The sequence below is a fragment of the Nycticebus coucang genome, chromosome 16 (genome assembly GCF_027406575.1).
Source record: "Nycticebus coucang isolate mNycCou1 chromosome 16, mNycCou1.pri, whole genome shotgun sequence".
NCBI lineage: Eukaryota > Metazoa > Chordata > Mammalia > Primates > Lorisidae > Nycticebus > Nycticebus coucang.
Genome location: NC_069795.1, coordinates 50,148,222 through 50,175,841, shown reverse-complemented (window position 1 = coordinate 50,175,841; position 27,620 = coordinate 50,148,222). Strand labels below are relative to the sequence as shown.

Here is a 27,620-nt window from a genome sequence, read left to right as displayed (position 1 = left end):
CTGGGTTTGAACCCACCACCCTTGGTATATGGGGCCAGTGCCCTACTCACTGAGCCACAGGCACCGCCCCGTCTCCGTCTTTTTTTATGGCTGCATAGTATCCCATGGTGTACATATACCACAATTTGTTAATCCATTCATGGGTCAGTGGGCACTTGGGCTGTTTCCATGTCTTGGCAATTATGAATTGGGCTGCAGTAAACATTCTGGTGCAAATGTCTTTGTTGTAACATAGTTTTTGATCATCTGGTATATACCTAGTAGAAGAATTGCAGGATTGAACAGTAGGTCTACTTTTTTAAATTTTTTTTTTTTTTTTTTTTTTTGTAGAGACAGAGTCTCACTGTACCGCCCTTGGGTAGAGTGCCGTGGCATCACACGGCTCACAGCAACCTCTTAACTCTTGGGCTTACTCGATTCTCTTGCCTCAGCCTCCCGAGCAGCTGGGACTACAGGCGCCCGCCACAACGCCCGGCTATTTTTTGGTTGCAGTTTGGCCGGGGCTGGGTTTGAACCCGCCACCCTCGGCATATGGGACTGGCGCCCTACTCACTGAGCCACAGGCACCGCCCTTTTAAAAATTTTTTTGAGAATACTTGAACACAAATTTATTTAAGGATAAACATATTAAAAATTATTTGATTGATTTGTAAAAAGAGAAGGGCTTGGGTTTGAGGGGGCAGGACAGGGGATGAATGGCATGGCCCAGGTCAACAGTGTCCCCAGAGGTCAAAGCTGCCATGGCAAGACTGAAGGATATAGTGGATGGAATGGTAGGTCTGTTTTTAGTTCCTTGAGTGTTCTCCAAACTTCTTTCCAAAAAGGTCATATTAGCTTGCATTCCCACTAGCAGTGTAGAAGTGTTCCCTTCTCTCCACATCCATGCCAACATTTGTAGTTTTGGGATTTTGTGATGTGGGCTAATCTTACTGGAGTTAGATGATATCTCAAAGTGGTTTTGATTTGCATTTCTCTGATGATTAAAGATAATGAGTGTTTTTTCATGTGTTTGTAGGCCACATGCCTGTCTTCATCAGGGAAGTTTCTGTTCAAGTCTCTTGCCCACATAGAAATGGGGTTATTTGTTCTTTTCTTACTGATTAGTTTGAGTTCTCTATGGATTCTAGTTATCAGACCTTTGTTGGGAGCATAACCTGCAAAAATCTTCTCCCATTCTGAAGGTTGTCTATTTGCTTTACTTACTGTGCTCTTGGCTGTGCAAAAGCTTTTTAGTTTGATCAGATCCCACTAATATATTTTTGTGTTGCTTCAATTGCTGGCGGATAGCCTTCTCATAAAATATTCTCCTAGGCCAATTTCTTCAAGTGTTTTCCCTGCCTTCTCTTCTAGTATTTTTATAGTTTCATGTTTTAAGTTTAAATCTTTTATCCAGTGAGAATCAATTTTTGTTAATGGTAAAAGGTAGGGGTCCAGTTTCAGTCTTCTATAGGTCACCAGCCAGTTCACCCAGCATCATTTGTTAAATAGGAAGTCTTTCCCTCACTGAATTGATAGGCCTTTTCCCTGCTTTTTGAACTAGAGGTCCTGCATTATCATTTTGCTCTAGATATCACATCATAGCCACTCCTGCTTGCATAACAATGCTGACAAAAGAAACAAACCCAGAAAGGATAAATGTCTCAGACCCCATACCCTCTACAGATGACACCAAACTCAAGATACCCTTAGAGATATCCCTAAATTGAATCTGCTTTGCTGCTAGACCTTCTGAAATATCGATTAATAACTTATAGTGTTAGAGAACACAGCAAACAGGAAACCAGTATTCCAAGTTAAATCACACACTCTAGTCAAGACAAATAAAATATCATTGAGAGAACAAATAACTGATACAACTGAGAGCAATTGTTTGAATAACAATTTGCTTAAGCAGTAATGTTTCAGTCAGTGGTTCTTAAACTTCAGCATGTATCAGGTCTGGACAGTGATTCCGATTGCTTATTAAAATACAGATTGTTGGGCGGCGCCTGTGGCTCAGTGAGTAGGGCGCAGGTCCTATATGCCGGAGGTGGCGGGTTCAAACCCAGCCCCGGCCAAAAAAAAAAAAAAAACCACACACACACACACACAAAAAAAAATAAAATAAAATACAGATTGTTGGCTCGGTGCCTGTGGCTCAAGAGGCTAAAGCACCAGCCACATATACCTGAGCTGGTGGGTTCCAATCCAGCCCGGGCTCGCCAAACAACAATGATGGCTGCAACCGAAAAATAGCCGGGCTTTGTGGCGGGCGTCTGTAGTATCCCCAGCTACTTGGGATACGGAGGCAGGAGAATGGCTTGAGCCCAGGACTTGGAGGTTGCTGTGAGCTGTGATGCCATATCACTCTACCCGGGGCAACAGCTTGAGGCTCCTCTGTCTCAAAAAAAAAAAAAAAAGGATGGATTGTTGGGGCGGCGCCTGTGGCTCAGTGAGTAGGCACTGGCCCCATATACTGAGGATGGCGGGTTCGAACCCAGCCCCGGCCAAACTGCAACAACAACAAAAAATATGGATTGTTGGGTTCCCACTCACTGAGTTTTAAGTTCGGTAGCTTTAGGGTGGGCTCAGAAATTTGCTATTAATATTCATGGACGTGTTTTCATATCTTTGGGGTAAATACTTAAGAGTTGGATTGCTGGGTCATATGTTAAGTATGTTCTTAACTTTGTAAGAACCTGCACACTGTTTTCCAAGGCGATTGTGCCATATTGCATTCCTACCAGCAATGAGAGAGAGTTTCAGTTTCTTCACACTTTTGTCAGAACTTATGTGGTCAATGTTTTTATCATTATCCTTTCTAAAGGAGATGTAATGGTGTCTCTTTGTGGTTTTAATTGCATTTCCTTGATGATTGATAATGTTGAGCATCTTTTTTTTTTTTTTGAGACAAAGTCTCACTCTGTCGCCCTGGGTGGAGTGCTGTGGCGTCACAGCTCATAAAAACCTCAAACTCTTGGGCTAAAGCAATTCTCTTGCTTTAGTCTCTCAAGTAGCTGGGACTACAGGCGCCCGCCACAACGCCTGGCTTTTTTTTTATTTTTTTTTTTGAGACAGAGTCTCAAACTGTTGCCCTTGGTAGTGTTATGGCGTCACAACTCACAGCAACCTCAAACCCTTGGGTTTAAGAGATTCTCTTGCCTTAGCTTCTCAAGTAGCTGGGACTACAGGCGCCCACCACAACACCCAGCTATTTTTTGGTTGTGGTTGTCATTGTTGTTTGGCAGGCCTGGGCTGGATTCGAACCCGCCAGTTCTAGTGTACGTGGCTGGCACCCTAGCCGCTGAGCTATAGGCACTGAGCCAATGCCTGGCTATTTTTTATTGCAGTGTTACTGTTGTTTAGCTGGCCCAGGCCAGGTTTGAACCTGCCAGCCTTGGTGTATGTGGCTGGGGCTGTAACCACTGTGCTACGGGCTCCAAGCCTTGAACATCTTTTTGTATGCTTTATTGGACATTTTTATTTTCTCTAAAGTATCTGTTGAAGTCTTTTGCTCCCTCCTCCCTTTTTAAAAAAGCCAAGAGATTTTCTTTTTTTTTTTTTAAAGACCAGAAAGAGGGCTGGGTGCCTCACATAAGCCCAGGAGTTTGAGGTTGCTGTGAGCTGTGATGCCACAGCACTTTACCAGGGCGACAGCTTGAGGCTCTGTCTCAAAAAAGAAAAAAGAAATGAAAACAATGGCTTCATCCCAGCTTCTGCTAGTTTAGTTCTCAGAATCAAAAAGTTAGGACTCTGAGGATTATTTTTTTCTGATTTTCTTCTTCTTCTTTTTTTTTTTTTTGCAGTTTGGCTGGGGCCGGGTTTGAATCTGCCACCCTTGGTATATGGGGCTGGCGCCCTACTCACTGAGCCACAGGCGCCGCCCAGATTATATTTTTCTGATTACTGAATGTATTTAGCCAAGTTATATATTAAGTCATACTTACGTATTCATTGAATAAACTACTTCTATTGAAATACTTAATGGAATTTGAGCTTTTCTAGAAAGGTATGTATGTTTTTTTTTTTTTTTTTGTAGAGACAGAGTCTCACTGTACTGCCCTCAGGTAGAGTGCCGTGGCGTCACATGGCTCACAGCAACCTCTAACTCTTGGGCTTACGCGATTCTCTTGCCTCAGCCTCCCAAGCAGCTGGGACTACAGGCGCCCACCACAACGCCCAGCTATTTTTTTGTTGCAGTTTGGCCGGGGCCGGGTTTGAACCCGCCACCCTCGGCATATGGGGCCGTCGCCCTACTCACTGAGCCACAGGCGCCGCCCCGTTATGTATGTTTTTTAAATTCATGGACAAAATGATTTTTTTCCTGTGGTTATGCTGAGTTTTTCTACAATTATAGATATAAAATGGGACTAAAGAAGAGATGTACTAAAGAAGAGATGTAGTATATTTCTTATTTTTTAGAAATGCTGTTTTCTTTAGAATCTGAGTATATGGGTCATTGATTATTTACCCTCATTGGTGAAATTAAAAAATATTAGTGTAATGATGTAGGGACATTTTATAAACAGATAATTGGGTGGTTCTAAAAAGCAGGGCAAGAAGCAGAAATGGTACCTAGATTGTTGAGTTAGGTGGAGTGTTCTTTCTAGCTGTCTTTTATTTTTACTGTGAAATACAATGTACCTACTAGAAAATGAATTAAGGTAAACAAGTTAATGAATTACTTATTAAATTTAATATTTTTTATATAACCACTGCTCACTATTTCTATGAAATAGAAAATTACCCCTGAAATTCTCCTGTGCCTTTGCAGTCACAATCTTTGCAGGTGATAACCTTTTAAAAGTAACCACTCCTGGCTTGGTGACTGTAGCTCAGCCCTAGCCAGCCACATACATTGGAGCTGGCGGGTTTAAATCCATCCTGGGCCTGCCAAATAACAATGACAACTACAACCAAAAAACAGCTGGGCATTGTGGTGGGCGCCTGTAATCCCAGCTACTTGGGAGGCTAAGGCAAGAGAATTGTTTAAGCCCAAAGAGTTTGAGGTTGCTGTGAGCTGTGATATGACAGCACTCTACCCAGGGTGACATAGTGAGACTCTGTCTCAAAAAAAAAAAAAAAAAAAAAGGGTGGCCCCTGTGGCTCAAGGAGTAGGGCGCTGGTCCCATATGCCGGAGGTGGCGGGTTCAAACCTAGCCCCGGCCAAAAAAAAACAAAAAACAAAAAACACACACACACAAAACTAACTTGTGAGGAAGGTAGTTACTTTGTTATTTTTCTTGGATAATATTGCCATCTAAGTTGCCTAAGTATGTATCCCTAAATACTAAGTTTAGGTTTTATTTTGAATGTTCTTCATTCTTGAATTTCTATTATTTAAAGTAATCTAGTAGTATTTAAATGTTGCAGAAATTACATTTTTTTTTACCTTATTAATGTTGGAGGAAAAGTTTGCTGACTTCTGTTCTAGGATATTTTTAGTCAGCGTAATAAAGCCAAACACAAAATAAGTATTTTCACAGAGATGGTAAATTGTCCTTTTCATTTAGATAGAGCCTCACTGTTAAAATGAGCAGTACAATTATCAATGTTTTGTTATTCCCCAACAAAAATTCTTATTTGGTCAGAGTGAATAGAAAAATGGCTTTTTAGGGCTGGTGCCTGTGGCTCAGTTGGTAAGGCACCGGCCCCATATACCGAGAGTGGCGGGTTCAAACCTGGCCCCGGCTGAACTGCAACCAAAAAATAGCTGGGCGTTGTGGCAGGTGCCTGTAGTCCCAGCTACTCGGGAGGCTGAGGCAAGAGAATCGCTTAAGCCCAGGAGCTGGAGGTTGCTGTGAGCTGTGTGATGCCATGGCACTCTACTGAGGGCCATAAAGTGAGACTCTGTCTCTACAAAAAAAAAAAAAAAAAAAAAAATGGCTTTTTAGTTTTTTTTTTGTTGTTAGTTAGTTTGTTTTTTGTTAAGCAGGCTCAGGCCAGGTTTGAACCTGCTACCTCTGGTGCTCAGGGCCAGTGCTCTAACCACTGAGTATGGGTACCTAGCCAAAAATGGCTTTTTAAAATATTTGAATATTTGAACATTTTCTTATTTAAAATAATTAAAATTACCACTGAAATAATAATTTCCCAAATAATTTATTAAACAACTAAGTTATATAGTTTTCTTATTAGATTAAAATTATATTTTATGTACTTAAAATTGTATATGTATTTTTATTTGATCAGGTTTTTTTTTTTTTTTTGGAAACAGTTTCTTTTTGTCGCCCTTGGTAGAGTGCTGTGGTGTCACAGCTCACAGCAACCTCCAGCAACCTCCAGGAGTTTGAGGTTGCTGTGAGCTGTGATACCCTAGCACTCTATGGAGGTCAACATAGTGCCTCAAAAAAAAAAGAAAGAAAGAAAGTTAACTGTAATTTCATAACATTATCTAGTATAAAGTCCATAATCAAAAATTCCCTAAATGTTCCCAAAATGTCTTTTTTTTTTTAAAATAGGATCAAATTGAAGTTCATGCTTTATATTTGGCTATTATACCCCATTAGTTTCTTAATCTAAGACAGCTACTTCTGCTCTGCCCTTTCTCTTTAACCATGACATTGACTTTTGAGGAGTCATATTCTGTATTGTTATTATTTCCTGGGTTTGCCCTTATGATTACATTCATGTTACATTTTTTAGAAAGAGAACATCATACCTGACATCATGTACTTCTTATTGCACAGATCACAGAATACATATTTCTGGTTGTTTCACTCTTGGCAGTATTGTGTTTGATCACTTGCTAAGGCAGTGGTTTTCAACCTGTGGGTCGTGACCCCTTTGGGGGTTGAAAGGCCCTTTCACAGGGGTTGCCTAACACCATCCTGCATGTCAGATATTTACATTACAATTCATAACAGTAGCAAAATTACAGTTATGACATAGCAACAAAAATAATTTTATGGTTGGGAGTCACCACAACATGAAGAACTGTATTAAAGGGTCTTGGCCTTAGGAAGGTTGAGAACCACTGTGCTAAAGTGATGCTTGCTAGATCTCTCCATTGTAAAGGTGCCTTTTCTTCTTTGTAACTAATAATTATCTGCGAACCCAAGAATTCTTTTGGAAGAAAGGAAGGGGTGCCTCTTCTCCTATCATAAACTAGCATGGTGGAGAAGTTAAGAGTACTAGCAATAGAATTCAGAGTGTATGGTTCAGGATCCCAATTTCACTACTGACTCGGGATTTTGCTGTGGTCTCACATATTAATTATTATTGTACCTCAGTCCCCTCAACTATAGAAAAAGAAGAATTATATTAGTGCTTCATAGAGTAATAAGGATTAAATGAAGTAAACCCTTGTAAAATGCTTAGCATAGCGCCTGGTGGTATATAGTACATGTTCAGTAAATATTAGCTCTTATTATGCCATTTCTTAGGAACCTTACCATGTTAATTAACCTTACCGTATTAATATGGTATGTTTTTTACTTTTCCCACTCTTTTGATCTCTTCTCATAACCACTTAAACTTACATAAATTCTTCCTATCAAAGACCATTTCCTGCATCTTACATCTACTTTTTTTACATCTTGTCTTATTTCCCATTTTCATAGTCATATTTCTCACCTGCCTGTGTTTGCTATATCGTTGTTCTACTTTCCCATGTGCTCATCCCAGTATATTTGGGTTTCTGCTCCTAGTCGTGTACTAAATTACCTTTGGCAAAGTCATCATTACCTCTCTAAATTCATTTTTTACTTCCCATTATCCTTAGGACTTTCATTTTTTTTCATAAATATCAAAATGGTCTTTTAAAAAGAAGCAGGTATGATCTTACTGTTCTGTTAAAATTGGTAGATTTTGGGCGGCGCCTGTGGCTCAAGGAGTAGGGCGCTGGTACCATATGCCAGAGGTGGAGGGTTCAAACCCAGCCCCGGCCAAAAAAAGAAAAAAAAAAAAACTGGTAGATTTCTAGTATTGTTGACATAAAGTCTCAAAACCTTAATGCCTAACTGCTCATTCTTATTTTATACATATTTCCTTTTTACTTTAAGCCCGGGAGGCAGGTGAGTTCTTTAATTTTTTTGAACAAAACTCGTATCAGAGCATTTGCAGAGTTTCACTCTGTTGCCCTCAGTAGAGTGCCCTGGCATCATAGCTCAATGCAACCTCAAACTCTTGGGCTCAAGTGGTTCTCTTGCCTCGGCCTCCCAAGTAGCTGAGACTGCAGGTGCCTGCCGCAACACCTGGCTATTTTTAGAGATGGGATCTCACTCTTGCTCAGGCTGGTCTCAAACTCACGAGCTCAGGTGATCCACCTGCCTCATCCTCCCAGACTGCTGGGATTACAGGCCTGAGACACCATGCCTGGCCTGCATTTTCTCCCTTTTTAAGATTTTTCTTCATTTTCACTTGCTTTCTTTGGATAGTACCTATCCTTCTTTGAAACTTCAGCTTAAATTTATATTCTCAGTAAAATCTTCCCTGAAAAAAACTATATTTCATGGTTCTAGAACTGAGTATAGTTCTTAAAGTATTATTAGCACAAAGATGCACTGAATGAGGCCTGGCGCGGTGGCTCACATCTGTAATTCCAGCACTCTGAGAGGCTGAGATGGGTGCATCACCTGAGGTCAGGAGTTTGAGACCAGCCTGAGGCAGAGAGAGACCCCGTCTCTAAAAGACAGCCAGGCGTTGCGGCAGGCGCCTTTAGTCCCAGCTTCTTGGGAGGCTGAGGCAAGAGAATCGCTTGAGCCCAAGAGTTTGAGGTTGCTGTGAACTGTGATGCCACATCACTCTAACAAAGGTGACAAAATGAGATTCTGTCTTAAAAAAAAGAAAAGATTCTGTCTTCTGAATAAGCAGATGGAGAAGACATGGTAAACACAAAGCTGGAAGTACTTGCCTTTATGTCTTCCTTTTGAAGTTGGTATAGGTGCAGTAAAAGCAAATGTTTTAAACTGTATCTCAAGACTATGTAGGCCGAAGACTATAAATCATGAATCCTTAGTTTTAATAGTTTTTTGAGTTGGCAAATGCTAAAACAAAAATGTAGTTTTTAGTGTAGAAAGTCGTTGCATCTGTGATGAGATCTACACATGCACATTGTCCTTCCACTAACATTGTGAATAAGCATGAATGGGTTGCCAGTAATCCGGCAACTGTACATGTGTCTGATGACAGTTGAGTATACTTGACAGAATTCTGAACTTATGTGAAGTAGACTTGACTTTACTGGACAGAATTCCCAACTTAAGTGAAATAATACTTTCTAAGGTATATTTGAGAATAGTTAGGCATTTTAAAAAACTTAGAATATTTATCACTCTAATTCCTTAAAGAACTGAAATTTAGAATTCCTGGAGATAATTAATTTGTTACAGTTTGTTATGAATTCATATATTATACAATGTTTGGTACTCTATGTATTAATTATTTATGTGTGTAACAGGCAACTCAAAGTTATGTTGACGAATGTCCTATGGACGGATTTAGGACGAAAATTCAGAAAGACCCTACCTAGAAACGATGCTAATTTATGTGATGCCAACAAGGTACAATCAGACTCATTGCCTTCGACATCTGTTGACAGCCTAGAGACATGTCAAAAATTAGAACCTCTTCACCAAAGCCTTAATTTATCTGAAAGGTATGTTGTTCAGTATTGATTTTGTTCAACTTACCACATTTGAAATAATATAAATCCACTATTCTTAAAGATACGATTGTTGAGATGATCGTGAAGAAGATCTGCATATACAGGAGGTGTACCCCACTCTAAAGCAGATCTTATAGCTGCCTGTATTAATTTACAAACCTAGATAATGGTTCTACACTTCATTAAGCAGATTGACATGGAATTATATTTGAAAGCAAGTACTGTTAGTATGTTTAACTCATTTACTTTTAATTATTTGATTTGGGTATACATTTTTGCAGATTTTTTAATGTTATAAAACAAAGATACATATATGCACATAGTTGTGTAAATATATATGTGTGAATATATGTATATTTGCATGCAGATATTTCTTGCTTTCAACATCTTTTTATTTTTTAAGGATTTACTCCTTCATTATATTTTCCACATCTTTAACATCCTTTTAAATGTTATCTAATCTAGATTTCTAATTTAGATACTTACCACATTTAACATTGTAAGCTTTTTGTATTTTAGGTGCATTTTTTTTTTTAAAGAAAAGATGATGTGAAATTATTACCTATGGGTTTTTAGCAGTAAATAATTCAGTTTAATTTTGAAAACTAACAAGACCAATTTTATTTTGTATTTTTGGAAAGAATTCTATGTGAAGTTTGGGGCTGAAAAGCAGGAATTAGCTCTAGGAATTTGTGATTTGAAACAGTATCTTTTCTATATTTTCATTTACAGTTTTAACTCTGAAATATTTATATTTTTTGGAAGATGCTTCGTTTTCAATTAGAGTAGCTTACCATTAGCTAGACAATACTTTGGTTATGTGGTCTATAATCTGAGTGATAGTATACAAGTGTTCTAAGCCAAGATAAGATAAAAATCACTGACTTTCAATACAGTTATTTTTAAACAAAAGTAGAACTCATCAGAATTTGGAATATGATATTACACATTCCATTTTTAAAAAGGGCACTTCTTTAAAAAAGATTAAATCATAAAAAGCTAAGTTTAAGAAAGCATTCCTTATTAGATCATACCTGGTATAAATCTAACTTTCTAAAACACTGTATATCTTGGAGTTATACAATTTAGCATCAGTAATTTATAAAGCAGCTTGCTCTCATACTTCTGGATTCTGGCAGTTTTTTTCTCAATGCAGGTGAACTAATCCCTTACTGTGTTGACAAGTCTAAGTAACTGGGCTAGTGAAAGGAATGACCCTTGTATTATCTTTGACTCTTTTGTCCCCTACCCACCTCCCCGAAGCTCAAAAGTCTTTGATTAGGTTTAACTCAAAGAAGACTTCACAAAGACATAATATAAACAAACTGATCTTTGACTCTTTTGGAAAGAAGCTTTAACCCTTCTCTAGTCTCTTAATACTGTCATTGTCCTTCTTCCAGTTGGAACAGTGTAGTGTTCCATTCTCTCAGAAGACTACAATAGAATCTCCATAGTTGACCATCTCCCTACATTGACCCCTTCCTCCTTAAGTTGACCTTTTTTTTTCTGAAGCGCAGTCTCATCATGTAGCCCTGGGTAGAGTGTTGCCAGGGTGTCATAGCAGCCTCAGACTCTTGGGCTTAAACAATCCTCTTGTCTCAGCCTTCTGAGTAGCTAGGACTATAGGCACCTGCCACTATGCCCGGCTAGTTTTTCTATTTTTTTTTTTTTTTTTTGTAGAGACAGAGTCTCACTGTACTGCCCTCGGGTAGAGTGCCATGGCGTCACAGGGCTCACAGCAACCTCTAACTCTTGGGCTTACGCGATTCTCTTGCCTCAGCCTCCCGAGCAGCTGGGACTACAGGCGCCCGCCACAATGCCCGGCTATTTTTTTGTTGTTGTTGCAGTTTGGCTGGGGCTGGGTTTGAACCCGCCACCCTCGGCATATGAGGCCGGCGCCCTACTCACTGAGCCACAGGCGCTGCCCTAGTTTTTCTATTTTTATTTATTTATTTTTTTGAGACAAGAGTCTCACTATGTCACCCTTGGAAGAGTGCCGTGGAGTCACAGCTCACAGCAACCTCAAACTCTTGGGTTCAAGAGATTCTCTGGCCTCAGCCTCCTGAGTAACTGGGACTACAGATGCCCGCCACAATGCCTGGCTATTTTTTAGTTGCAGTTATCGTTGTTTAGCAGGCCTGGGCCTGGCTGGAACCTGCCAGCCACGCTGTATGTGGCGGGCACCCTACTCACTGAGCTACGGGCGGCAAGCCGATTTTTTCTATTTTTAGTAGAGACAGAGTCTCACTTTTACTTAGGCTGGTCTTGAAATTCTGAGGTCTAGCAATCCATCTTCCTTGGCCTCCCAGAGTACTGGGATTATAGGTGTGCCTGCCTATTTATGATATTTTGAGATGTGATTTTATAATATTAGTAAATAAAGTTAACAAATTCTATTTTGTTTTACTTACTAATACTATTTATATACTTAGGAAAAAAATTGTACACAATCTGTGAAGTGACAAATTTTAGTTCTTTCTTCCAGATTAAGAGAGTGTCAGAGATGAAATGTGTAGTTTGCTATACTTTAATTCCTGGTCAAAATATAGAATTTTTTGAAGTGCTTGCTAGTCCTGGACTATCCAGGGCAGTACGAATTTATATAGCTATACCCCAAAAGACAGCTTACGTATTATGAATTTAATTTTTTTTTTTTTTTTTTTTTTTTGAGACAGAGTCTCACTTTGTTGCCCTGGAGAGTGCTGTGGAGTCATAGCTCATAGCAACCTCAAACTCCTGGGCTCAAGTGATCCTCTTGCCTCAGCCTCCACAGTAGCTGGGACTACAGGTGCTGCCACAATGCCTGGCTAGTTTTTTTTGTTTTTTTTTAACAGCTGATGTCTTACTCTTGCTTAGGCTGGTCTTGAACTTGTGAGCTCAAGCAATCCACCTTGGCCTCTCACCGTGTTAAGATTACAGGCATGAGCCAGCACGCCTGGCCATGATTTAATTATTACTTCATAAATTTGTAAGGTTAACAACGAGCTAGATGTAATATATTCATTGCTTCCAGCTGCTTGGGAGGCTGAGGCAAGAAAATCACTTAAACCCAAAAACAAAAACAAAAAAAAAAAAAACAATACATACAAAAAAAAAAAAAAGATACATACATAAACAAAAAAAAAATATATTCATTGCTAACTATTCAGTTATACACTTTTAATTTAATTTAATTTTGTAGAAATGGGGTCTCACCCTATCTCCCAGGCTGGAATGCAGTTGTGTGATCATGCCTCACTGTAGCCTTAAACTTTTGGCTTCAAGCAATCCTCTGTCAATAGTCTAGAGAGTGGCTAGGAGTATAGGTGTGTGCCCACTGTGCCCAGCTTAATTATACATGTACACTTTTCTAATGTTATTTTCATCAAGATTGTAGAATGTAATAAATTATCATAAGCACTACTTGAAAGGGACGTTTACAACTTTGAGTAACATTTCAATAATATGAAAACTGAAGGCTCAGAGCCTGTAGCACAGTGGTTAAGGCACCAGCCACATACACTGAGGCTGGCAGGTACACTGGCACAGTGACACCCAGCCCGGGTCAGCTAAACCTATGACACAATATCAAGATACTTCTAAATACACCGTCAGGCATTTGATGCCTTAATAATCGGAAAAACTGTTGGATTTTATCTCTGCAGGGCTTTACATTTACCTTTTTTTTTTTTTTTTTGGCCGGGACTGGGTTGAACCCACCACCTCCGGCATATGGGACCGGCACCCTACATTTACCTTTTTATCCTTATATTTTTTCTAAAGGTAAATTATTTGTTAGATGAGTAAGGAAGATACCATTGTCCTCATTGTTTGACTTCAATAGAATGAAACTCGAAGAAATCGAATTTGATAACTGTTATTTGTTTAACTTTTTCATTACTACTACCACAATTCCCTCAAAGTTTGTTGAATAAAGCAACTTTTCTAGATGCTGCTTAATACAGCACTTAGATGAATTATTGATCTTCCTATTATCAGGCCCCCAGTTAACCTGTGGCGTATACTTTTTGTAAGTCATAACTTGGAATTTTCAGATGCTTTCACCTTGATCCATAACTCTAGCAATTCATTGGAACATCAAGGCAAAATACTAGCCTGCTGAAGAGATCTTTTAATTTTCAACTTTCAAAACCTAGCTTTTGTCCAGTTAAAGCCTAAATATAGGTTAATTTGTAAATGGCAGAGTTTGAAGTTTTTCCTTCAATACTTTGTTTCTTAGGCCTATTATGCCATCTCTGAAGTTGATCCAGCTCTTTTTTTTTTCATTGGAATTTTAGTTTTATGTAAGAAACCATGTTTAGGATGAGCTACTTTTTCCAAAGAATTTTTGTTTTCTGTACGTTTGCTTTTTTCCAGTGTTGATTTTTTTCACTTAGTTGTGGTACCATGTTTGGGGTATGTGATGTTTATATGGGAAAACAAAAAGCTGATGTATAGACCTGCATACAGTGTAGATACTATTTTTGTAAAAAAAAAAAAAAAAAAAAAAAAGGCTAAATTAATGAACAAGAGCACTGAATGTTTCATTAAAATTTCCTGTATTTCTTGTACATGAATCTGACCATAGTTTCCCTGTATATTATGTTCATGTAGCTTAGTTTATAATTTTCATTAACTAGATCAAGTTAGCATTTGTTGATGTAAGTGAACATCACAGTTATTGTCAGTTGAGTTTAAGCCAAACACATGCATAGAAAAGGGTCTTTCTATTAATGGAAGATGATAATTTTAGGATGTATGTTAATTTCAGTTTTGTATGTTTAACTTTTATTAAATACGGTGTTTTTAAAATAAAAAAAAATAGCTGGGTGTTGTGTCAGGTGCCTGTAGTCCTTGCTACTTGGGAGGCCGAAGCAAGAGAATAGCTTAAGCCCAAGAGTTTGAGGTTGCTGTGAGCTGTGACACGACAGCACTCTACTGAGGGCGACATAATAAGACTCTGTCTCAAAAAAGAAAAAAAAAAAATTGAAGTGAAAAAAAATTTTTTTTTTGACACAGAGTCTCACTATGTTGCCTTCAGTAGAGTGTCGTGGTGTCATAGCTCACAGCATCCTCCCACTCCTGGGCTTAAAGTGATCCTCTTACCTCAGCCTCCCAAGTAGCTGGGACTACAGGTGCCCACTACAATGTCTGGCTAGTATTTTTAGAGATGGGGTCTCGCTCTTGCTCAGGCTGATCTCGAACTCATGAACTCAGGTGATCTGCGTGCCTCAGCCTCCCAGAGTGTTAGGATTACAGGCATGAGCCACCGAGCCTGGCCTGAATTTTCATTTTTTTGTATTTACCATATGCCAGGAATTATGCTAACTAATTTATATCTATTATTTCATCAGTCTTAACCTCATGTTAGGTAGACATTATTATTCTCCTTTTAGAGATGCAACTAATACTAAGAGATAGAAATTATGGTAAATTAACTTGCCCAAGGTTAGTTATATAGTAATAGGTGAGTGATGCAATCAGAATCCAAATCTGTTTGTTCCCAAAATCCTTCTCTTATTTCCTTTCTTTTTTTTTTTTTTCTTTTTTTTTTTTTTTTATTGTTGGGGATTCATTGAGGGTACAATAAGCCAGTTACACTGATTGCAATTGTTAGGTAAAGTCCCTCTTGCAATCATGTCTTGCCCCCATAACTCTTATTTCCTTTCTACACTTCAGAACTTTAATTTTTCTCATGTTAAAGTAGGGACTTTACTACATAATGTATACCACATCTAATTCATTAATTGAAAATTTCCACTTATTTTTTAGATATTCCCTGTGGGATTTGTTCACATAGTAAAATAATATTTTCTCATTGAAAGTTATACTATGGTAGAGGCTGAGGTAGTGTCTTGAATCTTCTGATGGACGCAGAGAACCTCACACAGCTCTGGGGCTTCAGAGATGGAGGTTCTAGCACAGCTTGATATAATCTCTTCAAGTTGTTTTTGGTTGAATTTTGAAATTTTTCTCGTCTAAGAAAGACTTTCAACTGTTTGTCTTAGAAGATCTCCTTCTCTTCTTTTTTCATTCCTTTTTTTTTTGTCTTTTTCTTTTTTTAAAGTCTAGCAGCAAAAGGAATCATGCAATAATAGGATGATCATTTATTTTTCAGAGAAGAATTCTAGCCCTTGGAAATTTTCCCTTTCTTTCTTGATATTTCCACTGCTATTTCAGTTAAATTATTCTTTTCAACACTTTATGTGGGACTGATCTATTGACTCCAACTCCTCTATTTTGGAGAGACCGCTTGTTTTTCAAGTGACACAACATTTTAAAACATATATGAATAATGTTGTAGGTGGGTACTTAAACAGAGATACTAAATGTTTATATTGCAATAAAATGAGTCATATAAATTTTTTGGTTGACAGAAACATTGGACATTTCTTTGATGTGTTTCTAGATGTGTTCCGAATTTTTTCTATACTTAAATACTATAGACTTGTGATTTTTTTATTGTGAGAAACATTTACAAATTCAGTAATGATAGGGGACCTTGCAGAAGGTCCAACTTGTGGATTTCATTTAGTCTTAACTTAATGGTAGGTAGATATTATTCTTCACCTTTAGAAATGAGACCAATACTTATCTGTGGTGGCAGATGTCATGAAAATTATGCATGGATCTTTTCTTTTGCTCATCAGTTTTCATTAGTGTTTGTGTATTTAACATGTGGCTCAGGATAACTCTTCTTTTTTTAAAGTACAGCACAGAAGAAAAAAGGTTGGATAACCCCGAATTTAGTATATCAGATTCTCTCATCTCTTTAAAGTAAGATTTTATAATTATTTGGAAAAAAATGATTCTAACTTGATTGAAATATTCTCTGCTAATATTTCTGTATTTCTCCTTTATTTTTATTTTTTATTTTTTTATGAGATAGAGTCTCACTATGTTGCTCTTGGTAGAGTGCTATGGCTTCACAGCTCACAGCAACTCAAACTCTTGGGCTTAAGTGATTCTCTTGCTTCACCCTCCCAAGTAGCTGGGACTACAGGTACCTGCCACCACGCCCGGCTGTTTTTTGGTTGTACTTGTCATTGTTGTTTGGCAGACCCGGGCTGGATTCGAACCTGCCAGCTCTGGTGTATGTTGACACCTTAGCCCCTGAGCTACAGGCGTGGAGCCATGTATTTTTCTTTTAGTATGGAGAATCACACTTGACTTTCTTTTTTTTTTTTTTTGAGATAGAGTCTCACTTTGTCACCCTTAGTAGAGGGCTGTGGCGTCATAGCTCACAGCAACCTCAAACTCCTAGGCTCAAGTGACTCTCTGGTTTCAGCCTCGCAAGTAGTTGGGACTACAGGCACCAACCACACACCCAGCTTTTTTTTCTTTTTTTTTTTTTTTAGAGACAGAGTCTCACTTTGTTGCCCTCAGTAGAGTGAGTGCTGTGATGTCACAGCTCACAGCAACCTCTAGTTCTCGGGCTTAGGTGATTCTCTTGCTTCAGCCTCCCGAGTAACTGGGACTACAAGCTCCCGCCACAATGCCTGGGCTATTTTTTTGTTGTAGTTTGGCTGGGGCTGGGTTTGAACCTACCACCCTTGGTATATGGGGCCAGCATCCTACTCCCTGAGCCACAGGCTCCACCCCACACTTGACTTTCTATTAATAATTTATTTCATAGCAATACATAGTGTAAGATCAGATGAAAGAAATTTTGAAACTCCTTACTGTTCCTACTTTGCTCCTTTTTCTACTTCAAATCTAGTTTTTTTTTTTTTTTCTGACAAATCTAGCATTTTTAAGGAGAGTTCTGTCAGGCATCAAGTGTAAAAAGCAGACAATACTTACTTCTTTTATTTTGATACAATAAGTATCAGATCTTATGATAAGAGAAATAAAAGTATCTCTGCCCTCCCTTGCTCCCAATTAGAGGTATACTAGGTGGCAGATTGCCTTTCTCTTCTTTCTTCTTTTATAAACCCAGTGAGTTGAATTTACTCTTAGCTTTTATTTTTAGGTTGTATATACTACTTAATAATTGCAGCCGTGGGCAGCACCTGTGGCTCAATGAGTAGGGCACTGGCCCCATATACCGAGGATGGCAGGTTTGAACCCGGCCCCATCAAACTACAACAAAAAAATAGCTGGGTGTTGTGGCGGGTGCCTGTAGTCCCAGCTACTCGGGAGGCTGAGGCAAGAGAATCGCCTAAGCCCAAGAGCTGGAGGTTGCTGTGAGCTGTGACGCCATGGTACTCTACCAAGGTGACAAAATGAGACTCTGTCAAAAAAAAAAAAAAAAAAAAATTGCAGCCCTGTTTTAAAATGGTGATTGGGCTGGGTGCCTGGTGGCTCATGCCTGTAATCCTAGTACTTTTTGAGGCCAAGACTGATGGGTTGCTTGAGTTCAGGAGTTCCAGACCAGCCTGAGCAACAGTGAGACCCTATCTCTACCAAAAATACAAAAAAAAAAAAATTAGCTGGGCCTGGTGACAGGCACCTGTAGTCCCAGCTATTTGGGAGGCTGAGGCAAGAGAACCGCTTGAGCCCCGGAGTTTGAGGTTGCTATGAGCTTTGGCGCCACAGCAGTCTACTATCCACAGTGACAGAGTGAGACTCTGTCTCAAATAAAATAAAATGGTGATTACTCTAGAAATAGATATTTTCAAGAGTTTTCTGAATTATCTATGAAAAAGCTCAGTTATCTGGAATCCTTTGGCAAATAAGTATTGAGGATAAAGTATAATAGAATAAACAAATAACAAATAAACAAACAGAAAACACTAAAAGATAATAGGCCCAGGTCCTTCCATTAGGAAGTGCTGCTTATTGGGCAAATAATTTAATTTTCTTTCTTTCTTTTTTTTGAGAGAGGGTCTCACTCTGTTACTCAGGCTAGAGTATGGTGGCTTGATCATTAGCTACTGTAGCCTCGAACTTCTGGCTCAAGTGATACTACTCTCTGAGCCTCCCAAGTAGCTAGGACTACAGGTGTGTTCTACTACTCTGGCTAATTTTTAATGTTTTTTGTAGAGAAGGTGTCTCACTATGTTGTCCAGCCTGTTCTTGGAACTCCTGGGCTTAGTGATTCTCTTGCCTCCCAAAATGTTGGGATTATAGGAGTGAGCTACTACACCTGGCCCATTTAATTTTTCTGAACTTTGGTTTCTTCATGTTTAAAATAATGAAAGGACTAATTTATTTTAAAGTTCTCCAAAGATCTGAAATTTTATGCTATCTGGAACATAGTGAAAAGAATATAGTGCCTTTATATAGTCTAAATAAAATATCTCTAATAATACAACAAATGTAACAACGTACAGTGAATTTCATGTTTCCACCCAAAAAAAGTATAAGCGTACCTTGGAGATATTGCAGCTCACCATAATAAAGCAAATATTGTAATGAAATGAGTCACACAAAATTTTTGGTTTTCCAGTGCGTATTACTGTTATGTTTAACTATAGTATAGTCTATTAAGTGTTCGATAGTGTTACATCTAAAAAAAAAAGCACCTACCTTATTTTAAAAGCACATTATTACTAAAAGACGCTAACAATCATCTGAGCCTTTAGAGATTTATAACCTTTTTGCTTGTGGAGGTTATTTCCATGTTGATGGAGGATGGTGGTTGCTGAAGGTTGGGGTGGCTGTGGCAATTTCATAAAATAAGACAACAGTGATGTTTGTCATATTCACGGAATCTTCTTTTCATGAAAGATTTCTCTGTAGGCTTGGCACCTGAGCTCAGCAGCTAGGGTGCCAGCCACACGCACTCGGGTTGGTGGGTTTGAACTTGGCCCAGGCCTGCCAAACAACTGACATGACAACTACCAAAAAAAAAAAAAAAAGCTGGCGTTGTGGCAAGCACCTGTAGTCTCAGCTACTTGGGAGGCTGAGGCAAGAGAATTGCTGGAGCCCAAGAGTTTGAGGTTGCTGTGAGCTGTGATTTCAGAGCACTCTACGAAGGATGGTATAATGAGACTCTGTCTCAAAAAAAAGGATTTCTCTGTAGCTTGCAATGCTGTTTGATAGCATTTTACCCCCTGTAGAACTTTTCAAAATTGGAGTCAGGTCTTCTCTAGGGTGTCCAGCCTATGGCCCACCTGTGGCCGATGGTCTGCATGTGGATTATTTGAGGACTGTTTTGTTTTTGTGCACTGTTGGATATCACAAAAATTGTGCACAGACTTTTATTTTGTTCATCAGCTTTTGTTAGTGTTCGTTTAATGTGTGGAGTAGGGTGGCTCTTCTTCCAATGTATAGCAGGAAAGAAAAAAGGTTGGACACCTCTATACCCTGCCACTGCTTTATCAACTATGTTTATGTAAAATTCTAAATCCTTTGTGGTCATTTCAAGAATGTTCACAGCATCTTCACTAGGAATAGATTATGTCTCAAGAAACCACTTTCTTTATTCATCCTTAAGAAGCAACTCACATCTGTTCAAATTTTATTATGAGACTGTAGGAATTCAGCTCCATCCTCAGATTCACTTCTAATTCTGTTCTCTTGCTATTTCCACCACATCTAATTACTTCTTCCACTGAAGTCTAAAACACCTCAAAGTTGTCATCCATGAGAGTTGGAATTAACCTCTTCCAAACTCCTGTCAATGTTGATATTTTGACCTCTACCCAGGGATCGTGAATGTTCTTTCTTTTTCTTTTTCTTTTTTTATTTCAGAATATAATGGGGGGTACAGACATTTTAGTTACATGCATTACTTTTTGTCCAGTTTGAGTCAAGGTGAATATTCTTTTTTTTTTTTTTTGAGACACAGTCTCACTTTATCACCTTGGTAGAGTGCTGTGGCATCACAGCTCACAGCAACTTCCAACTCCTGGGTTTAGGCGATTCTCTTGCCTCAGCCTTCTGAGTAGCTGGGACTACAGGCGCCAGCCACAACATCTGGCTATTTTTTTGTTGCAGTTTGGCCGGGGCTGGGTTTGAACCCTCCACCCTCGGTATATGGGGCCGGCACCCTACCCACTGAGCCACAGGCACTGCCCAAAGGTGAATATTCTTAATGGCATCTAGAATGGTTAATCCTTTCTGAAGGTTTTGAACTTACTTTGTTCATATCAGCGGAATCACTATGGCAGCTATAGCTTTATGAAATATACTTCTCAAATAATGACATTTGAAAACTGAAATTGCTTCTTGATCCATGGGCAGCAGAATAGGTGTCATTTTAGTGGCTTGAAAACAACATTAATGTCCTTGTATATCTTCATCAAAGACTGTGGGTAATTAGGTGCATTTTAAATGTACAGTAATATTTTGAAAGGATTTTTTCTTTTTCTGAGCAGTTGTTCTTAAAGGCAGGCTTTAAAGATTCAGTAAACCAACTGGATTCTGTGGCTCATGGCTGTAATCATAGCACTTTTAGAGGCAGAGGCAGGAGAATTGCTGAGGCCAAGAGCTTGAGACTAGCCTGAGCAACACAGCAAGACCCCATCTCTACAACAAATAGAAAAATTAGGTGGGTGAGATGATATGCTCCTGTAATCCCAACTACTCAGGAGACTGAGGCAGGAGAATTTCTTTAGCCCAGAGTTTGAGGTTGTAGTGAGCTACAGTGATGCCACTATACTGGAGCCAAGGCAAGAGAACAAGACCCTGTCTCAAAAAAAAAAAAAGAAAAACAAGATTCAGTAAACCATGCTGTAAACAGATGTATGTGTTGACACCAGGCTTTGTATGCTTTGTATGTTGACACCAGGCTTTGTAAACCATGCTGTAAACAGATGTATGTGTTGATACCAGGCTATTTCATTTATAGAACAGAGTAGATTTTTCATAATTCTGAAGGGTCCAAAGATTTTCAGAATGGTTAATGAGTATTGACTTCAACTTGAAATCACCAATTCAAGCCCCTATTAGAGAATCAGCCTGTCCTTTGAAGCTCGATGTTGACTTTTCTTTAGCTATGAAAGTCCTAATTAGCAAAAAAAAAAAAAAAAAAAGAAAGTCCTAATTAGCATCTTTGCCCAGTAGGAGGCTATTTCGTTTAACTGAAAATCTGTTGTGTAGTGTCACCACCTTCATAATTAAGTTATGTAGATCTTGGGGGTAACTTGCTGCTTCTGCATCAGCTTTTGCTGCAGCTTCTGCATCAGCACTTGCTGCTTTATTTGGACTTTTATGTTCTGAAGACAACTTGTTTCCTCAAACCTCATGAACCAAGCTCAGGTAACTCATTTTGTTGCCGTTGGTAGAGTGCCCTGGCGTCATAGCTCACAGCAACCTCAAACTCTTGGGCTCAAGCAGTTCTCTTACCTCAGCCTTCCAATTAGCTGGGATTACAGGTGCCTGCCACAATGCCTGGCTATTTTTGGAGCGAGGTTTCTCGCTCTTGCGTAGGCTGGTCTTGAACCTTATGAGCTCAGGCAATCCACCCTCCTCGGCCTCCGAGAGTGCTGGGATTATAGGCCTGAGCCACTGCACCCAGCTCCTGTCAAGCTTATAAACTTCAGGAGAATTAAGGCCTTACTTTGGATTAGGCGTTGGCTTAAGGGAATGTTGTGGCTGGTTTGATCATCTATCCAGACCACTAAAACTTTTTTCCATAGCAGCAGTAGACTGTTTCGCTTTCTTATCATACATGTGCTCACTGGAGTAGTGCTTTTAATTTCCTTCAAGAACTTTTCCTTTGCATTTAAATTTGGTTATAAGAGCCTAGCTATCAATCTCATCTTTTCTTTTTTTTTTTTGTAGAGACAGAGTCTCACTTTATGGCCCTCGGTAGAGTGCCGTGGCCTCACACAGCTCACAGCAACCTCCAACTCCTGGGCTTAAGCGATTCTCTTGCCTCAGCCTCCCGAGTAGCTGGGACTACAGGCACCCGCCACAACACCCAGCTATTTTTTGGTTGCAGTTTGGCCGGGGCTGGGTTTGAACCCGCCACCCTCAGTATATGGGGCCAGCGCCCTACCGACTGAGCCACAGGCGCCGCCCCTCAATCTCATCTTTTCACATGCCTTCTCCTCTAAGTTTAATCATGTCTAACTTTTGATTTAAAGTAGGAGATTTGTAGCTCTTCTTTTTTTTTTTTTTCCCGTAGAGACAGAGTTTCACTTTATCGCCCTCGGTAGAGTGCCGTGGCGTCACACAGCTCACAGCAACCTCCAACTCCTGGGCTTAGGCGATTCTCCTGCCTCAGCCTCCCGAGTAGCTGGGACTACAGGTACCCGCCACAACGCCCAGCTATTTTTTTTGTTGCAGTTTGGCCGGGGCTGGGTTTGAACCCGCCACCCTCGGTATATGGGGCCGGCGCCCTGCTCACTGAGCCACAGGCACCGCCGTGTAGCTCTTCTTTTCACTTGAACACTTGTGGGGTTATTAAGTGGCCTAATTTTAATATTGCTGTGTCTCAGGGGATAAGAAGGTCCAACGAGAGGGGGAGAGATGGGCCTGTTGGTGGAGTAGTGAAGATACAGAAGGTCACCATTTTTTTATTTTTTGGAGATAGAGTCTTATTTCGTCACCTTCGGTAGTGTGCTGTGGCATCACAGCTCACAGCAACCTCCAACTCTTGGGCTTAGGCAATTCTCTTGCCTCAGCCTCCCGAGTAGCTGGGACTACAGGCACCTGCTACAATGCCCAGCTATTTTTTTTTTTGCAGTTCAGCCAGGGCCAGGTTTGAACCCGCCACCCTTGGTATATGGGGCCGGCGCCCTACTCACTGAGCCACAGGTGCCACCCAGAAGGTCAACATCTTACATGAGCTCAGTTCTTGGTGCCCCCAAACAAATACAATGATATCATCAAAGATCACTGATCACAGTTCATTGTAATACATATAATGATAATGAAAAGTTTGAAATATTGGGAGAATCAGTACAATGTGACACAGACACAAAGTGAACACATTCTTTTGGAAAAATGGTGCTGATAGATTTGCTTGACTCACAATTGCTACAAACTATGTCAATTTGTAAAACGTGCAGTATCTGCAAAGTGCAGTAAGGTGAGGTATGCCTGCACTTAGGCCCCTTCTAAGTGTATCTGTTTTTCACAAAGTATCAGCAAAGTACTCTAGTGATATATTGATAGCAGTTAAAGAGGGTATCCAATAAAGAGGAGTTAGGACAACTTTAAAAATACGGTAATAAGAACTAAAAATATCGTAATAATTTGAGGTGGGCAAGCCTATTCGGGACCAAATAATAGTATTCAGTGCATTACTGTAGCGTGGCAAAGTGTATCAGTTGTTGTTCATAATAATAATTGATTAACCAAACAATGATTACTCTATCTTCTTTTGTTTAAGAATAATATCAGGCTTATACAGTCCATTCGATACACATATAAACCCCACCAATTAAAAAGGTTTGGAGCATTAAAAGTATACTTTAACTTCCTAAACATTTTATTGACTCTCTGATACTGTTACATATTAGCATGTACATTATCACCATATGTCCTGTTTAATTTATGAAATCTGTCGTTAGCATAGGTGCCATGTGAATGACGTTTTCCCTGTATGCATTTGTCATTTGCCAGTTGGAAATATGTGATTATCAAGGACCTTTCTGTTGAATGAGAAAAAGAAAGATTTCTTGAATTGGTTGTAGTAAGCTTTGTCTTTAATAACTACTAAAAAAGAAAAAGAAAGCATTTTTTGAGAAAAATTGATTAAAATGTCAAAGCCCTTAAAAGCAACCATGAGTATAATTAAAGACATCGTAGTGGAGGCTAATGTATACTATAATTTGTAAGAAATAAATACATTGTATTTATCCAAAATTTTGAGTATTTGTATTGATTTCTAGGGTGGTATAGGTGTAATAGTTTACTTGTGCTAAGATGACAATGTTTGAAAGTTTGTATTCCTGTAATACATTTTTTTTTTTTTTTTACTGAAAACTTCAGTACAGTACACTGTTTGTTGTTCTGTGTGACAGGATACCCAGAGTTATATTGACGAATGTCCTGGGAACGGAGTTAGGAAGAAAATACATAAAGACCCCACCTGTAACTGAGGGAAGTTTGAGTGGTACAGACAACTTGCAGTCAGAGCAACTTTCTTCATCATCTGATCGCAGCCTAGAATCTTGTCAAAATCTAAATCCTCACAAGAGCTGTTTTTTATCTGAAAGGTATGTTTAGTGATAATTTTACTCACATATCTTATTTATTTTCATGTACTGTCCCCTCTTCTTTCCCCATAGATAGGTTATTGCTAAATGTGAGGTAAATGTGCTCTGATAGGATTGCGCCTTTTCTTGCCTCGTGGCTGGAATGGCTGTTGGAACCAACAGTCTCTTGCTAATAATTAGTTTCAAAAGTAGCAGTCACCATTTTGTAGTTTGGGAAAGTAGATGCAGACACTTAATGAAAATTTAGTTTTATGTTTTAGTCTCCCAGTTTATTTGCCTGGTATATAATTGAAGTCCATTTCCCTGACATCAGTCTATTCCTCTCGTCTTCTCCATCCTATTTGTCCATCTCTTTGTCTGTTCACCCATCCAGTCTTATTTACTATTTTGTATTCAGGTTCTAGAACTATACCTGGTACTTATTGCTCAGTAAATATTTGTTGCCTGAATAGCTGAATGCATTCCTTACCAAAATGGTTTGAGATAGCTGAATTACACACAAATGTGGCTTACTGTGCCTGTAAGACAAATGCCTATCTGAAGATGCCTTTGTTTTTTTTTTTTTGGTTTTTGGCCGGGGCTGGGTTTGAACCCACCACCTCCGGCATATGGGACCGGCGCCCTACCCCTTGAGCCACAGGCACCGCCCGAAGATGCCCTTGTTTTAAGCACTAGGAATCCATTGTGTGTGGACTGGAAATAAAAAATAATTTGTAGAAAAAAGCTGAGGGATGATCAATTAGTAAATTCTACTAGTTTTATTTTTTTTTTTAAAGAGACAGAGTTTCACTTTATCTCCCTGGGTAGAGTGCTGCAGCATCACACTGTTCACAGCAACCTTCACCTCCTGGGCTTAAGCAATTCTCTTGCCTCAGCCTCCTGAATAGCTGGGACTATAGGCTCCCACCACAACGCTGGGCTATTTTTTTCTTTTGCAGTTTGGCCGCGCCGAGTTTGAACCTGCCACCCTCGGTATGTGAGACTGACACCCTACCCACTAGCCATAGGTGCCGCCCAAATTCTATTAGATTTTTTTTTTTTTTTTTTTGCAGTTTTGGCTGGCACTGTGTTTGAACCCACCACCTCCGGCATATGGGGCCGGTGCCCTACTCCTTTGAGCCACAGGTGCTGTCCCTCTATTAGATTTTTAAACTCTCATTTGCCTTAGACTCTTGAAGCTTTTTCTTTTTTTTTGTAGAGACAGAGTCTCACTTTATGGCCCTCGGTAGAGTACCCTGGCATCACACAGCTCACAGCAACCTCCAACTCCTGGGCTTAAGCGATTCTCTTGCCTCAGCCTCCCGAGTAGCTGGGACTACAAGCGCCCGCCACAACGCCCAGCTATTTTTTGGTTGCAGTTTGGCCAGGGCTGGGTTTGAACCCGTCACCCTCGGTATATGGGGCCGGCGCCTTACCGACTGAGCCACAGGCGCCGCCCCGCTTTTTCTTTTTTTTTCCAGCCTACAAAATAAGGGGTTTTTATCTAAGTGAAAGATTTATCCAGTTTTATATATTTTTTCTTCTGGAACCATCCAGAGGTAACTTCTGGTTTATATTTCTATTATAAATCTAATTACAGTAAAGAATATATATTAATAATTGCCTTTTAAATCTGTAACAAGTTTATTTTATTTTGTGGGGTTTTTTGTTTTGTTTTGTTTTTGAGACTGAGTCTCACTCTATCACCTTGGGTAGAGTGCTATGGCGTCATAGATCACAGAAATCTGAAACTCTTTTTTTCTTTTCTTTTTTTTTGAGACAGAGCCTCAAGCTGCACTTTGGGTAGAGTACTATGGCATCACAGTTCACAGCAACCTCCAACTCCTGGGCTTAAGTGATTTTCTTGCCTCAGCCTCCCAAGTAGCTGGGACTACAGGCGCCCACCACATCGCCTGGCTATTTTCTTTTGGCTGTAGTTGTCATTGTTGTTTGGCAGGCCCATGCCGGATTCAAACCTGCCAGCTCTGGTGTATATGGCTGGTGCCTTAGCCACTTGAGCTATAGGTGCCAAGCCAAGCAATCTCAAACTCTTTGGGCTTAAGCAATCCTCTTGCTTCAGCCTCCTAAGTAGCTGGGACTATTGGCACCTACCATAATGCTTGCGTAGTTTTTCTATTTTTAGTAGAGAAAATGGTTCTATAAAACTGTCAAATTTCAGGCTTTTTACCAGTCTGGGGCTAAGGTTTAATAATAAGAGGTGTTAGGATTATAGGTGTGAGTCACTGTACCCAGCCAATTTCTTTTATTTCTAACCATTTTTATTTTTTGACTATTTTTAATAAACTTTTGAATTTTTTTCATTTTGGAAAATATTTTGTATTTCCACTTTAGTGACAATTTCAACTTTATACTTTGTCAGGTCTCTTTTGAAAAATGAGAATGTCAGTGGCATTATCCAGTTACTAAAGTTAATGTATAATTAAAGATATTAGAAATTTGTCCACTGTGTACTATAGATGTTTGTTTCTGCCTCTTCTACTTAGATTATGAGTTTCTGCAGAAGTAATATGTCATTTGCATTTATAGCCATTTGCTCAATACATATTGAATTTTGTGCATTTTGGATTAATGCTCATTGATTAATTGAACCTTGTACCCTGAGTTGTAAAAAAAGAAGTAATTTTGAATGCCCTTTCTCCCTCACAAAATTGTTCTATTATCTCTCTTAAATCTCACTTGTGACAATTCTTTGTGGAATAACATATTATATAAATGAAAATGTTATTATTGAAGGTACTTTCTGTAGAAAAATTTAAGATGCATTATTGCCATGGAATTGAGACATGAATGCACATTTATGCTGTTATGAAAGTAGCTCTATTGTGAAGGTTCTATAAAACTGTCAAATTTCAGGCTTTTTACCAGTCTGGGGCTAAGGTTTAATAATAAGAGGTGCAAAATTGCTGGCTGCTCCCAAAATCTATTCAGTGGGACTTTAGCTTTCCCTCAAGTCCTTTCTAAACAGTAATGAAATTTCCAGGTGGTTTTCATGTGGGCCT

At 39.3% G+C, this 27,620-nt stretch overlaps 1 protein-coding gene across 6 annotated transcripts in view; it reads left to right on the top strand.

The window, feature by feature from the left end:
• Window positions 1-27,620, top strand: part of SENP7 (SUMO specific peptidase 7) — a 183,558-nt gene that overhangs the window by 69,074 nt on the left and 86,864 nt on the right. For 3 of the 6 annotated variants that reach the window (XM_053565518.1, XM_053565519.1, XM_053565517.1), the window contains 2 exons: window positions 9,380-9,577; window positions 24,427-24,621. The exons of 1 other annotated variant lie outside the window; for it this stretch is intronic. In XM_053565518.1, coding sequence (XP_053421493.1) covers window positions 9,380-9,577; window positions 24,427-24,621 — 393 coding nt within the window. The remainder of the gene's footprint in view (window positions 1-9,379; window positions 9,578-24,426; window positions 24,622-27,620) is intronic. 2 more of the 6 variants (XM_053565521.1, XM_053565520.1) reach the window with 2 other exon arrangements.